This window comes from Mirounga angustirostris, unplaced genomic scaffold, assembly GCF_029215605.1.
Source record: "Mirounga angustirostris isolate CCGP_5_RB_7025 unplaced genomic scaffold, mMirAng1.0.hap1 SCAF_5, whole genome shotgun sequence".
NCBI lineage: Eukaryota > Metazoa > Chordata > Mammalia > Carnivora > Phocidae > Mirounga > Mirounga angustirostris.
The window spans coordinates 126,671,227-126,686,622 of NW_026991713.1; the positions used below are offsets into that span (position 1 = coordinate 126,671,227).

Consider the following 15,396-nt stretch of genomic DNA (forward strand, 5'->3'; position numbering starts at 1 on the left):
AAACAAAAAAAACTCTCCACCAGGCCTGGGTGCTCTGCTCCAAGAGGCATCAAACACAGCAGCTACAGGGGCTCTAGAGCAGAGGTGGGTCTTCTCCATCCCGTCTCCTGGGGGTTCACTCACTGCATCCCCGCAGCAGGCTCCCCATCTGTCCCGTGGGCCATTACACTGTGCCCTGGGTACGCGGGGGACCTCCGTGCCCACCATCCTGGCAAAAACATGCTTTCTGTAAGTAATACTCTGTTCCAAATATTTCCCCCTTGCTTTTCTGTTGTCTTATAGTTACTCTTTATTCACCCTCTCCCAGTCCTTTATTCCCAAGTCTCTGGTCTCAGTGCTGATCTTGGGCATCTACCCTCAGATCTCTTCTTCCTCTTTCCCTCCCCCGCCCCAATGGCTGTTTCCAGGGCTCCCTGTCAACCGGCTGACATCAGTGCATGGAGGATGCAGCGAGGAGGCTGGAGGGGAGTAGAAGGGAGGAGCAGGGCCTTCCTCTCCCTCCCCCCTGCCCCCCACTTGGCCTTGGCCCAGGGCTCCAGCAGTGATCAGGTCTTACCCGTGGGTCCACAGGGTTCCAGCCTCTACAAGGTGACCCGGGCCCTAGGTTCCTCCCTTTACCCCTCAGGCCAGGGGCTGTCCTGCCTCCCTAGCTCCTGTGGGCTTCTTTGCTCTTCTTGTCACCCATGCTCCTCACCAAGGGAGAGCAGAACAGCAGTTCTGGAGACTCTAGAACTGCTCCTTCTTATGCCATTTCCTGGCTTAAATTCTCTCTTTTTCAAAGCCAGGGATTTTTCACTTTCTCTGTTAGGTCCCATGGATATCTGTCCTTTCTGGATTTCTAACCTGCTGTAATCTGATGAAGTCCTCTGTGTCACGTGAGAGTATATAATGGGCCAAGTCAGGCCCTGAAATCAAACATCTTGACTTTGGTTTCATCTTAGATCTGACAGTTCTAGCTGTGTTACCTTGGTCAAATTATTAACCTCTCTGAGCCCCAGTTTCATCAACTGTAAAATATGGACCCCGAAGCTCATTTCTGCATTGAGATAGCCTTGGGTCACCTTCTAGCACGCTGCCGGGCAACTGCTAGGTACGCAGTAAACGTTAGTCCCCCTCACCTCTCGGAAAGTGGTCAGATCTGCAAAGGTGTGAATGCATATCCCTTCCTGGGAAACAGGTCTGTATTATAACAGTGGCCTTCTGAAATTAAATGCTTTTGTCTCAATAACTAATTTTAAATGTGTAAATCTTAAACACCTACAGCAAAACCATAAAAAAGATAGTTTTGGACAAGCTGACCTTTGAGAGCCTTCAGATCTGTCTGAGGAGGTGGCTGGCTACTCTGTGGGGACTGCAGAAAGCTCCAGAGCCAACCTCCTCCTCCCCATTAGCTGGGAGAAGGCACTGGTTCTGATAGAGAAATGATCCTGCTCCTCACCCCCCGGGGGGTAGAGTAGATGGGGCTCAACTGTGTGCGAGCCTGGCTCAGGGGTATTTTTGTTTCCATTAACATTCTCTTCTATATGTATTTTAACCTTAATCAAATGCATATGTTTTTGTTTTATTTGCACTTAGTTCATCAAAGTGTCCTTTATGATCTGAACTGTGCCATGAGGCCTTAAGCTCTTCAGTGAAACACTCATTAATACCCCTGGGAAACAGGAAATTGCATTTAGTCAAATATAAATAAATTCAGTTCCCAGGGGCTTTGCCCTGGTCCGGGTCAGGGAGGAGAGACAGTGACTTCTCAGCTGATGTGGTCCAGCGCCCCCTCTCAAACCGCCCTGGAAGGAAGCAGTCCCAGGACTCGCGACAGATAAGTGTTTTGAAAATGTGCCTGTCCTTTGTTCAAAACGGTTACGTAGTCGAGTGGGGTTTTATCAAGGAAATTCGATGCATTTGGCCCAATCATTGGGTATCATTCCAGATCTATTGCCACCCCAAAATAGTTTGAAACCAGGCAGTGCAGGAAGGAAGCGAGAAAAGGGAAAAAAAGGTATATAAACCTCAACCACCTAGCCAGAGACGCTCCGCAAGTCTCTCCTTGTTGCTGGCCTTCTCTCTCACCCCCTCACTGGCTCCTCCATGCACATATGGAACCAATTACGAACAAAGCCCGATTGTTGTATATTTGGAATTTCCCACATCAACTTGATGCTTTCTTTAACTGCCTCTTAATGTGTGTCTGCACTGGGTGACCAGACCCACGTTTCCATCCTTCCCACCCTACCCCCACCAGCACCCCCCTTCTGAGAGTCTTTCCTGGTTCATTTTCCAGCATGTAAACCTCCACTTCTTCCCCCTTGCACCCCGCCCCACTTCCTATTAGAATCTTTGAATAAACAGAACTTTCTTTTCCATGGTTGGCAATAAACTGGTCTGCAGAGAGTAAATAAAAGCCGGATCCCAAAGCATGTAAGTGATATCAGGCTAACACCAAAAAGCATGAATTACTACAAAGGAAATGGCATCCCTTTCATAAAACCCAGAATGGAGAGGAGCAGCTGATGTAGAAATACATTACAAACAAACAAACAAACAAACAAACAAACAAAAAAACACCCTCCAATTCTGGAAGCCCCTTACTTGTTTTTCTTTATTGTAATTTTCTCTGCTATAGATAAGCATATTTGGAGGGGGGAGCAGAGACAGGGGACCACAGATGACGAATATATCAATTACAAAATATTACAGAAAAGTTAAAATTTTAGGCCATGTGTACCATCCTTCAGAGGATTATCTGATCTGGAATTACACGCTATTTTTAGAAAAGAATAGGCAAACGTGATGGATGAATCTGAACTTAGTCCTTTTCAGAGCCTTGTAAAATCAAACAGAACTTCTTCACATTTACTGACACACATAAAAATAAATGTTCTATAACACAAACATTTAAATGAAGAGATGCCAAATGCGAGTCTGTCTCATATATTCGATTCATCTAGACCACGTGATACCCCAACATTTTTTTTTTTCCCCTTCTCTCACACTTTATCTCTGCGGACTACATTCACATATATAATTAATTGCACTCCTACATTCATTTTTCTATGCACTGGAAAGCAGGAGAGAAAAACCAGAGAAGTGCATCTGATGCTCAGGGTCATACGTGTAATTTATGACCGCGAGCAAGGATCCCTCCAAGTCCCCAGTGCGTTATGTCACGGGTCTGCAAATATTTTTCCTGTGTTCGGAAAAGAGTGAAATCAGAATGCAGGATTTCACATTAATCTCCACACCAGATGGTGATATTCCAAACAGTCTTTTTAAGGTGAGCATGTGACCTACTGTATGGCCGAGGGGCTTTGGAGTCACGTGATGGAATGAATAATACGACTGATAGCTCTTCGATTAGACAACTGACCTGGTTACCGTCTGTAGCCACGAGAAGCAAAGTTGCCATTTCTGGATCACTCTCCCCAGAGGCACAGCTTGCCAACTTCTGGGACACGCAGTCTCACCGAAGGACTGACAGGCAGGGACCGACAAGGGGCGGCCAACGCTGCTGCTGAAGGCGGGCTGAAGTTGGAGAACTTGGGCTATTTTTCTGCTTCCCCATCCCCCCGCCTCCCAACGAACCACATCGACTCATATGGTCGAAAGAAAAATCTCTTTCGGTTATTTGATATTTGGGAAACCTCCAGGAGACCATAACTTAGTTTGGAGGAAGCCTTGTCTCTCACTTTGCTGGGAACACACGCACACACACACACACACTCACACACAGGAACGCACATACACACAGGAACGCACACACGCGGCTCTACACCATGGTGGTTCAGGCTGCAGTGGCCCCGAACAGATCTCAAAGACTTTTACTGAAAATTCCTTATGGATCTCTGAGAAGACGCAGCGTGGAGAGGGTAAGCGACGTGGCGGGCTGTTTGCTTTGCGTGGAGCAATTGCTCCAAAGAAAAGGAGTTGTTTGTTTCATTGTACATAGCATCCCTTCTGGTCGCCCTGTTTTCCTGAAAAATTTGAATTCCTGGGACGGTAGAATACTAGGTCGTGGGTAAATTTTTTTCTTAACAGAGGATGATGAAAAAATTTGAAACAAATTTTTGCCAGGTGTGCATGTGGGGGTGCTGTGAGAGATGAGGTAGGAGGGTAGAGACTGGGGTGGGGACTTTCCTTCGGAATCGGATGGGAAGATGTGAGTGCCTGGGGAGAAGAGCAGGGGCTGCAGGCAGATGCATTAGTACGACACAGCTGCAAATGTCCTCTGTGGGGTGACCGTGTCTTCAAGGGAGGCTTTGATGCCTGGGGGGTTTAAATTATGCCCCCATTGAAGAGAATCCCCTCTGTTGTGTTGTCGCTGTTTCACATACCTTGCTATCATTTTGGATTGTTTTTTTAATACTACGGATTTAGGCTCGAAATGACTCTGTTAATTTTCTGAAGCGTGCTTACTTTATGGCAACCCCTGGCAGAGATGATCCTGTAAAATAATAAGGATTTGTCCTTCTTCGGAGTGACTAATGCACTTTTGGGGATGACTGAAGTTGATACAAAGCTAGGTGTCCTTGGGATGTTGGGCTCGTTCATGGAGGGACAAAATGCCTACACCCCTGCGGGGTGGAATGCTTTGTGGGTCTCAGAAACCCCGAAGCTCCTGTTTGAATCACGGCAGGCCCCTCTGTGGGCTGTAGAGTCTACTTAGACATCCTGGTTTAAGGTGGGATCTAACAGCCATAAGGCAAATAACTTCATAAAAAGCTCTCTTGATGGATAAGCAACCTGCTGCATCTTATAAAGGGGACCAGGGTTGAATTCGAGTCACTTTTTCTGGCTTAGTACTCAGTGATTTTTAAATGTAAGGAAAGCACAGTTGAAACTTTAAAATATGAGGGTCTATTTAGAATGCAGGTGGGCCTGATCTCCTGACTTGTAATGAGGGACGTTCTTTCTGCCACTTGAGTGCTGATGAAGAGAAAAAAGCTTCACTTCCTATTCTGTTTGTCTGTAGGTCTTTATTTTGAGACATATGTCTTGGGCTCAATCTCAGAGTCATCAACTAGTATACAGTAAGTGCCTATCGCATGCTCCCTTCTATACCAATAGCTTTTGAGCATAGGACTAACAGTTACAGCAAATGTTAAAAGTATATCAGGCTTATATTGGATATGATTTTAGGTTTTGTTGAGAATTTCCTGACCTTTGCGGTAACTAAGTTTATATCATGTGTTCTGTGCCCAACTAGTCATTTAGAAACATGAATTGTACACGCTGGAGTTCTGGAACCTGGCAATACTTAGGAGAGAGTTATCTGGGCATAGGCACAAAAAAATTCCATAGGAACCTTTATTTAACCATTAGAATCTCCAGATGGATGTTTGATAGATCGTGGATTTTTAATAAATCCAGATGTATGCAGTTACCATTTCTGTTATTCATTGTTAGCCAATTTAAGAAAAACGGACAGCCTATGAACACAGCGTCATACATAAAACATTGTCACATGTGTTGGCATCTACTTACGTTCAAAACACACAGACCTATTTTCTGCCCATGGGCACACACCCGTGTTACCTGCCTCTTAGATCTGCAAGCTGCTGGGCCCTTAGGAGAAAGCACACACATCACTGGAGCGTCAGACATCCTATTCATCTCAGTTGCTAGAGGTGAAGCGATGGGGCTGGGACACCATCGCTCATAGGAAGAGTGCCCCTGCATTCCTTATGAGCCGCCCATCTCCCCTTCCACTCTAAGGGAGGTTGACACTAATTGGAACCTAGGATGAATGTGTCAATTCCAACTGGGCATTTTATACTGTTGCCGACTTGATGACAATTTTCAGAATCAGAGTCAAACATTTGTGTAAAAGGAGGGCAGGAAAGGTGAGACGCGGCATCTGCTTTAAGGGCAGATACTGAGAACCAGCACTCTTTTCTTGGGACTCCCTGCCTTAAAAGCAGTGGCCCTTTTCCAGTTACATCAGCAGCCTAGAGGGTAACAGACATTCGGGTTGGTTTCCATCGTCTCGCGAAATGTGATGATCCTAAATCTCGTGTATGCACTGTCTTTACTCCAATGCACTTTTATATTCGTTACTTCGTATTACGATCCTGAGTTGCTGGCGAGACACAGAGAATGGGGGTTATCACTCTTGTCCTGTAGGAACAGGGAAGCCAAGGCACGGAGGGGTTTAATCTTCTGTCCAGGGACATAGAGTTGACCACAGAACAGGACCCATGTCTAAGGACCCAGTATCTTCTGTCCCTGTTTCATCACCTTTGCTCCCTGGGGGAGCATCAACATGGCAGCCTGCCCCCAAGCAAAGGATTGTAAGCAACTTGTCACCAGGACTTCCCATGAAAGGGAATATAGAAGACTCACGACCGAGGAGAAAACGATTTCCAGGGCTGGTCATGTGCCCTCAGGCACCCAGGAGTGCATAGTTGTTCCTGTTTTCCAACTGCCAGTTGAGTTGAAAGAAAAGAAGCACACCTTTTTAACTATGTTTCTAGACCTCTATCAAATCCTGATTCAGAAACACTCACTTGGGCTGCAAGACCAGGCTCGGTTTTTGTTCATGGTTTCACGGACTACCACGAGCCCATCACGGAGCTAGGTGAGGTGGGAAAAACAGCAGAAATATAAATACTTTGCTTGGTAAGACAAGAGAGATTAGGGATACAGGTTTACATAAACAAAACAGTATTGACATAACAGGGCATGAATTTAGCTACAAAACAAGAAATGAAGACAATTTAGGTGCTACCGAAAGTAGGAAGGTGGGATAGAAAGGGTAGGGCTTGCAGTCACTGGGTCCCCAAAACTGACAGCCTCACCCTTTACTAATTGTGTGTTCTTGACCAGAGTGACCAGACTTACTCAGTGTTCTTAGTTTATACATCTGCACTATCCCCCATTGAGGGCAGTTGTTAAGGATTAGAGGGAACGTAAATAAGGACCTAACACAATACCTCACATATAGAAAACAATCATTAATGACAGAGTATTTTTAAAGTTTGCCTAACTTTGAGTGGAGGAACACTCGGCTTGTATTTTTCATAGCTGATGGCCTTGGTCATCACACTCTTGGTCACACTTCACTGTCACCTGGAGAGGTCCTTTAGGGATCTTTACCAAGTAAAGCCAAGACAGACAGGATTTCCTGGTGATGATTTGCCTTGGACTCCCAATTTTATGTAAGACACTTAGAAAACAAAATGTTTCAAATTCATTGCACGAAAATGCCAACTAACTAAACTTCTCAAGCCCATATGCTTCTATAGGGTCCCTTCCTTCCAAAGCCAGATGTTGTTACTCCAGAGGTAAAAATGAACTTCATGGAAAATTCTCATGCATCTAAGAGCACAACATGTAAATGAATTAAGGAAAGAGTAAATGTAGACCTTTTCCCTGGGAGTTTGCCTTGGAGCGGGGTTAATGTTTTTATGAAACTACTATGATCCTACACCATGAGGAAATGTCATCATGTTGGAAATTACCTTTCTTTAGAGTTCCAAAACCCAAGAATAAGTAGGCAAAGCTTCCTGTGGCCCAGCCCGCTGTTTCAGATGTGTGTTTATGAAGGATGCTCCTCTTCCTGCTGATTTATCCTCTCTAGCATCCAGACCCACATATCCCAGGAAGGGCTGGACATCTCTGTTCTCCTGAATGCTGCAATACCTCAAATTCAACATGTCCAAAATGGAATTGGTCATCTTGCTCACAATCCTGCTCCTCCTTCAGTCCACCAGCTACCTGAACACCCCGAGCAGAACCCAGGTGCCCTCCCTGCCTCCTCCCTCCTCTTGGCTCAGCCACCACCGCCTTTCACTTTCAAACAGTTGCCATTTGTGTTCCACCAAGTCCATGCTCTGTGTTGCAGCCATGTGATCTTTCTAAAACAGAGGCATGGTCGTGTCCACTAATCTACTTAAAACCCTGAAGTGGTTCCTGCTTCAAGATAAGTACTTAGATAAATGCCTAAATAAAATTACAAGGCCTTCATGATTAGGACCCTGCTACCCTCTCCAGCCTCGGTTCTCCCCCTACTTTACCCTGAGAGTGCTAGACTCCAACCACACTGCACACGTCTGAGGCTCCTCTAAACCACTATGCTCTCCCCTGCCTCAGGGCCTTTGCATGTGCTTTGGTCTGCCTGACACACACCGCCTCCTCCCTCTACCTCCTTAACTTCCCAGTCACATCCTTTTAGCCTAAAATTAACACCCTTGGGAAGGCTTTTCAGAAACCCTGCCCCCTCCCCAAGTCTGAATGAGTGCTCTTCCTTTGGGCTCCCCTACACACTGCATTTTCCCCTACCCACAGCAGCACAGATCACACTGCACTGAATCCCCCTGTTTCCATCCTATTTCTGTCACGTAAAATTTCCACATGATGACAAGCTCCTTGAGGGCAGGAAACACATCTTGGTCTTGGGCTCATAATAGGAGTGTGATAAATATTCACTAGATGAGAAAAATAAATGAAATCTGAAAGTTTTTTATAAACTTCCCTCAGAGAGAAAATTTGGGAAGAAGACCAGAATTAAGAAATAAACAGAAACAGCCTCATTTTTTTTTACATTAAATTACCCCATGCCCAGTTATTGCTGACGGGAAATGTGTTTGCTCTTACGTGTTCATACAAACTGAGGAGACAAATGCTCTAAACTCTTAGACCATACCATGTGTCTTAAAGTAGAAGGAAGCATGTGTGTGAACAACTGACCAGACTCAGCGTATGTTTCTTCACAGAGTAATGTAAATTTGACATCTTTATTGGGTTAAAAAAAAAGAAAAAGGAACAAGAAAGCATTCTCTTTTGCCACAATTATTTGAATATTTAAGTGAAAGGATTTTTTTTTTTTTTTTTGTCTTGGAAAGACTGAAATGGTGTGATATTTCTGGAGCAGTATTTTTAACGCAGTATAAATTAAACCTCTTTGCACGCACATTATTCATTATTTGATGTGTTATTTCAGGTTGACGTATTGCCAGTCTATTATTTTGCAAACCATTACATTATCACAGCTGCTAAACTGCATAACTTAAGGATTCAGAATACAACAGAGTCTCTATAGTCGAGTGTGTGGTGCTTATATTCTGAATGTATTCATGCAGGGAAGTGTGAGACTTTACCAGAAACACATACAGCAGACGGCTTTTAGTGGATATTTATTACCATTGAAAGCAGACAGCCAAGAAACTGTTCAGACAGATCAGTGTATTCACACATACTATTATCCAACCCCCTCATCCTGCATAAGGTTTTGTTCCTTCTATAAATATAGCGCTCTCTGGAGAAGAACATGGCCTAGCAGGGACTCCAGTTCTCTGGTTCACAGGCCGAGTGGAAGGCCCTTTTCCCCCATATTGGCTAGTCCTGTGCAATTCTAAGTGACCCAAACTTGGTGACCTGACACTGATTTTATTTCTTACAATAGCTTATGTCAAGTTAAACCAATGACTTCCCATCTTGGCCAGAATGAGCTTTTCAACCTGCTACATTGCAGCTCTGTCCTCAAAATCAATCATGTAATCTCTGAACACTTTCTGTGGATGTTTTGAAAACAGATCTCTTATAAATTGCTCTAGCAGAGTGAATACTATCCACCTGTGTAACATTAGAGTTTCTTTGGACACACAGTTAAAAACAGTACACTTTTGTTTGGATTGATTCATTAATGCACCTCTGAGAACAATATTATCTTACATGTATAAAACAATATGGAAGAAACTGTGGCCATGGACCTTTGTCTTCTAATCTGAGAGTGGATACACCACATCTGTGGATTTTTCTTTCTTTCTTTTCCTTTCTGGTCGCTCAATAGATAACTGCTTCAAAGGACTTGGTCAGTTTTTCTCCTAAGCTCCAGAACCTAGAACAGTGCCTGGCATGTATATTGGGTGAACAAATATTTATTGAATGAATGTGAATAGATGAATAAAAAGAATGTCTTCATTGTCATAAACTCAGTCCTTCAATCAAAAAGAATTGTACCCTAAGGATAGGGTTGCAAAGTGACTGCCTTTCTTATGCAGATGAATATCTGTGTCATTGTTAGTCCTAAGAGGTGACTTATTTTAGGATGCTAGCTCTTCTTGGTAGAGAACTTGCTCATGAAAAACTTACTGAAATTCCTCTACACAATTAACACTTTTGAGTGTGTGGGCTGTCCTCCTCCTTCCCAGTCAGAATCTGTATATGAGTATTTTGAGATAGTCAATAAGTATGTCTCTGATCCTTTTCCTCTACTGCTTGCTAACTTCTCTCAAAAATGCCAAGGTCACATTTCCACATGGATAATGCTTCCACATAGTCCTCTGATACCTCTATTGGAACATTAATCAGGAAAACCAATAAGGCTTAGAAGTATATTGATCATTTCTGGAAAATGTGGTCCGAGTTCAAACAGATCAGTCTCAAAATACAAATACTGCAGGGAATGTAATACTTAGGACCCAATACATTAGTTATTAATTCCACAGATTTTTATTTAATACCTACTACATGCCAGGCCGTGCTCAAGACCTAGGGGATGTAGCAAAGTCTCTTAAGTGATGCTAAGGCCTCTAAGGAAAAATAGAGCAGGGAGGTGCTGCAATTTTAGATGATGTGGCTCTCGGTAAAGATGTTTGAGGAGAGACATACAGGAGTTAGGGGATGAGCCACAGAGCCCTCTGGGGAAGGACTGTGCCCAGGAGAAGAAACCACCAGTATATAAGAGATGCAACTCCAGAGCATCCTTGATGGGCTTGGAAACTAGTCGGGGTTGGGGGGGTGGGTAGCTGGAGCTGGAGCAGAGTGAGGGGATGGGGTACATGGAACAGAGCAGCCATCAGGGAAGTGCTAGGAGCCCCTGTGACAGAGGGCTGTGTGGGCCATGATAAGGACTTGGGGGTTTTCCTCTGAGTGAGACAGAAGAAGACCAGTGGCCTGGGGACAGAAGGGTGACATCAACTGACATGTTTTGAAAGAATCCCCGTGGCTACAAGGCTGATAGGAAAATGGACGGAAGCAGGGTGACTCACTAGGTCATTAGTGTAATAATCCTGATGAGGGATGATGATGGTTTAGATCAGAGGATATTCTAGAGGTGCTGAGAAATGAGAAATGAATGGATTCTGGATTTATCTAGAAGGTAGAGTTGACAAGATTGGCTGATGGATCGGGTGGCAAGTGAGGAGAGGAAGAGAAGGGTCAAGACTGACTCCTGGGCAGCTGTAACCTGGGGTTGACACTAAGATTGGAGGCACTGCCGAGAGGCCGGTGGGAGTGACAGCAGAGGCGGGGGGGAGACTGAGAGCTCTATTTGGATGGAGTGAACTCGAGATGATTAAAATTCACATGGAGAATATTAAGAATGTAAGTTTCATGTGCAGGTGAGAGTTCTGGGCTATGGAGGTAAATGTGGACATCGTCATGGGTGCCCTGAAGCTGGTTCGTCCAGGCTCTCAAGAGCCGATTGTGCGCATCTCTTCCCAATTCCCCATTCAGTGGTGACAGGTGGGCAGCTTGAGATGGGTCATGGTGGGAGAAATGCACCATACAAATTAGCAAACATTACAAATCAGGCCTTATTTTTTTTCTAGCGAGTTGATAGTTAAACTAGGATACCGCCAGCAGATGGTGTTTAAAGCCACAGGACCAGGAGATGTCACCTGGGGAATGTATGTGGATGGGGACAAGGAGATGTCTGAGGACTGGACCCGAGGCCACTCTAGAGTTTAGAGGTCAATTCCATGAGAAGGATCCAGCAACGAAGACTAGTAAGGAGCAGCCAGTGAGGTAGAAGAAATTCTCAGAAGGGACCGTCAGGCTATCCAGTGCTGCTGCTAGCCATGGAAGATAGGGACTAGGAAATCACCTCATTACACTGTTATCAAAAAGCCTGTGTGCAAACGGCATGCATCAAAATTGCTGGGCATTTTCTAAATCACAGAGGCCTAGTCTCCAACCCAGACATACTGAATCTGAACCTCTGGGCCATACAACATGGACTCAAGTTTGAGAAACAGTACCTGAAGTATAGTTTTCCAGAAACAGAGGCACCAGGGAGGAAGAGAAGAGAGCACAGCCTAGGAAGGGGGAAAGAATGCAGACAGGAAAAGAGAGAGTCTGGGGACAATTTTCACTCCACCAAAGTCAATCTCGGACACAGCAAGTAGAGGCTATGATGGGGAGTAATGAGGGGAAGGAAGCTTATGACAACCAAGGCCAAGAGTGAGTCTTCCTCCTGGTGGCACCCTAGAAACACAGTGTTCCTATTTGACATCTCCAACCCCCCCACCACACACACACTTAAACCACCGTATCAGAAAGGTAGAACTGCATTGTCCCTTACAGCTTGTCCAGCCACAAATAAATAAATAAATAAACCCACAAGAAAGAAGATGAAAAATTTCAATATCTTTTGTTGGTCACCTATATCAAAAGCGAACATTCCCCCTCGAAGTTTTAGCTCTCCTAAGATCTATCTGAAGAAGACCTCTTTTGTTTTGTTTGGCTTCTGAAATTTTTTTTAAAAAATGGATTGATGTAATCATGTGTCAGGGCTTCATAACCCAGCCAAGTCCCAGAATATATTTAGAAAGTATAGTTTAGGGTTGAGCCAGCCACTGAGGGACTGAAAAGAGCAAGTCCTAATTTGAACTCTGGATTTAAGGCCTCGGAGCTGGCCTGCAAAAGCAAATGGGTTTGAATTGAAATGGAAGAAGTTATGTCTTTGACATCAGGCTCTGTTTCACTGGGCCTTCATGATGTTCTTTTTTTTTTTTTTTAAAGATTTTATTTATTTATTTGAGACAGAGAGAATGAGAGACAGAGAGCATGAGAGGGAGGAGGGTCAGAGGGAGAAGCAGACTCCCTGCCGAGCAGGGAGCCCGATGCGGGACTCGATCCCGGGACTCCAGGATCATGACCTGAGCCGAAGGCAGTCGCTTAACCAACTGAGCCACCCAGGCGCCCCATGATGTTCTTGTAGAAGAAAATTGTGCTCTTAACTGCCAGTTGGGTTGAAGGAAAATAACAGCCATTAGCGATTTGAACAGTCCGTGAGGTAGATCCCATCAGAGGGTTCACCCAGTTCCAGCGTGCAGATTTCCCTTCCCCATCACCGCCCATGTTCCCCTTCTAGGTAAGGAGGTGCCTCTGGGAGTGTGAACTACCAGTGTGAGAACTAGTGTGAGAACAGTTTTAATAGCAGACGTGTTGTGGGTCCCTCCCACGATTGTGAGCTGATGATGGTGAATAAGACTATTTTGTTTGTGGAGCAGAACTGGTGGGCCTGGGCACGGATGAGCTCAGTTGTCAGTGCTCAGAGCACACCCTTCTGCACACGAGCAGTAACACCCTTGCTCTTGCAGGGCTGTGTTGCGTGGCCAAGTCCGTGCGTATAGGCAGCAATGCGGGGGCCAGGTCCTAGAACCCCTGTTGTGAAAACGTCAACCCACTACTTAAGGAGAGGGAGAGGGGAGGGCACCCCTCATCCTGCTGGGCTCCAGCTCTGAGTTTTCAAGCAGCAGAGCTTTTAGGAAGAGGAGCTACGGAAGAAAAATAAAATCCTCCAGAAACACTTACTGATTTGAACTCAGCAGCACAGAGCGATACACTCATGTGATCACTTCCAATGGCAGCTGGGCAGTCTCTGCCAAGGACCAGTGTCCAAAAAGCAGGAGCCAGGCTCCCTAGGCTATGTGCCATCCCATCCAATGTCTTCTCAGTGCGATAATACCAATATCCTGTGGCATTTTGTTCAGTCAGGGTCCGTGCTCAGAGCATCTTCATTGTCCCTTATTTCTAGTACAATTCCTTAGACGTGTGTGTTCTGCGGTCCCCTCTGGACAGTAGTGAACCAACATGCCTAACAGCAGATAAAAGTATCTTTGAGACTTCGTGACTTCCTTTTTCCTTCAATCAAATGGCCTTAAGGTGGCATGAGAGAAACGTGTGTAATGTGCAGGCCAAGACTTTCCTGTTCCTTCGGAGACTCACCAATCAGAAAATGGTTATTTTCAAGAGCTTATATGTATTTCCTATGGTACCCTTGGGACCTAATCCTTCATGTTAATCCTGGAATGCCTCTATTCACATTCAGTGTCCTGTAAAGTAAGGCCCCATCCAGGCATTATAACTCAAACCCTATACGAGCCAGGCAGTCAGATAACTAGGACAACAAGGAAAGGGGCCCTAGCAAATGGGGCCAGCACTACTCAGCTCTGCCACCAGGGAGACAGGGCTTGCTGGTCCTGCACTTCCGACTTTTCCAAAAAAATTTTGTGCAATTTTTTTCTAAGTTAAGGGAAAATGTCTGTGTGTGTGTGAGAAAGAGAGAGAGAGAGAGAGAAATATCTCAATTTTTTTGTGCTGGCAAACAATCCAAGCTCAAAAAAAAGCACTGCATGCCAACGAAGCACATTTGTGGGCTACATTTGACCCACAAGATGCCAGTTTTTAACCTCTACAATAAAAAGATTGCCACCCCAACCTAAACATCTATGTATTCTCTCTCCCCAGTCTTGAATTTCATAAAAAGGAGACATCTCAATTAAAAAAAAAAAAAAACCTAATCCTGGAATAGATCCTCAGGCCTTCCAGCTGGCATCATAATCCTACTGCTAAATCAGAATTTATTTTAAAAAAAAAGAAAAGAAAAAAACTCTTTTGACAGGTTAAATGCAAATTTTAAAATATATTTAAATAAATTGAATGCATGTCCTCCAGCTATAGGAAATAGGAAGACAGCATCCTCTTTGCTGAGAGCATAGTTTTATCACCTAGCAAGGAGAAAAGAACTGGGGAGCAACTGAACCTACAGTCCAATTACTGCCTGATAGGACAGCTTAGCATCAGCCACATTCTTCTGCTTTCAGCAGATGTTCCCAGTGTTAAAGGAAACCGTATCGAACAGTTTCAGCCAATGAAGCCATCGCCCCACCACCCAGAGGTCTATAGTTTGCCGCTAACCCATATTTACAGACCAGCAGTGTGTGGTGCAACTCAAAACCAGAGGCCACATGAGAACCAAAATGAGGTTCTTTTATGATCAAGGTGGTTGACTGGTAACAGCTGAACTAAAACCTTTTAGTTCTAAATCACTTCTTTCATGCTAGATGGAAGGGAGTTCTGGGGTCTCAGCCAAGTCCCCGGGGGAGAACTTGAACGGATTCACAGCTCCCTTTCTGAGGAACGCGTTGGCTCTTCCTATCAGAACTCCTGATCCTAACCAGGTGGAAGGGTGCTCCAGGCTGGAAGACAATGCCAGTCTCGCTTCCTAACTGTCCCTTCTGAATAGCAACGCTCACTTGTCATATTTGCAACAGAGACGTGTCTCTTTCATTTTCATCTCAGGATAGCTTTATTTCTGCCTCTTCCTAGATATGGTCCCTGTGAACTGACTGCCTTCTAGCACTTAACCCAAGGGTTCCCAAGGACATCCGTCCC

The 15,396-nt window shown here is 44.8% G+C and overlaps 1 protein-coding gene across 3 annotated transcripts in view; it reads left to right on the forward strand.

The window, feature by feature from the left end:
- FRMD4A (FERM domain containing 4A) overlaps positions 1-15,396 on the forward strand; it is a 332,058-nt gene that overhangs the window by 16,163 nt on the left and 300,499 nt on the right. Inside the window, exon 1 of one of the 3 annotated variants that reach the window (XM_045874389.3) lies at positions 3,326-3,863. The exons of 1 other annotated variant lie outside the window; for it this stretch is intronic. In XM_045874389.3, the coding sequence (XP_045730345.1) occupies positions 3,771-3,863 (93 nt within the window). In that variant the 5' untranslated portion in view covers positions 3,326-3,770. Of the gene's footprint in view, positions 1-3,325; positions 3,864-15,396 lie in introns of those variants that run through there. One more of the 3 variants, XM_045874387.3, reaches the window with a different exon arrangement.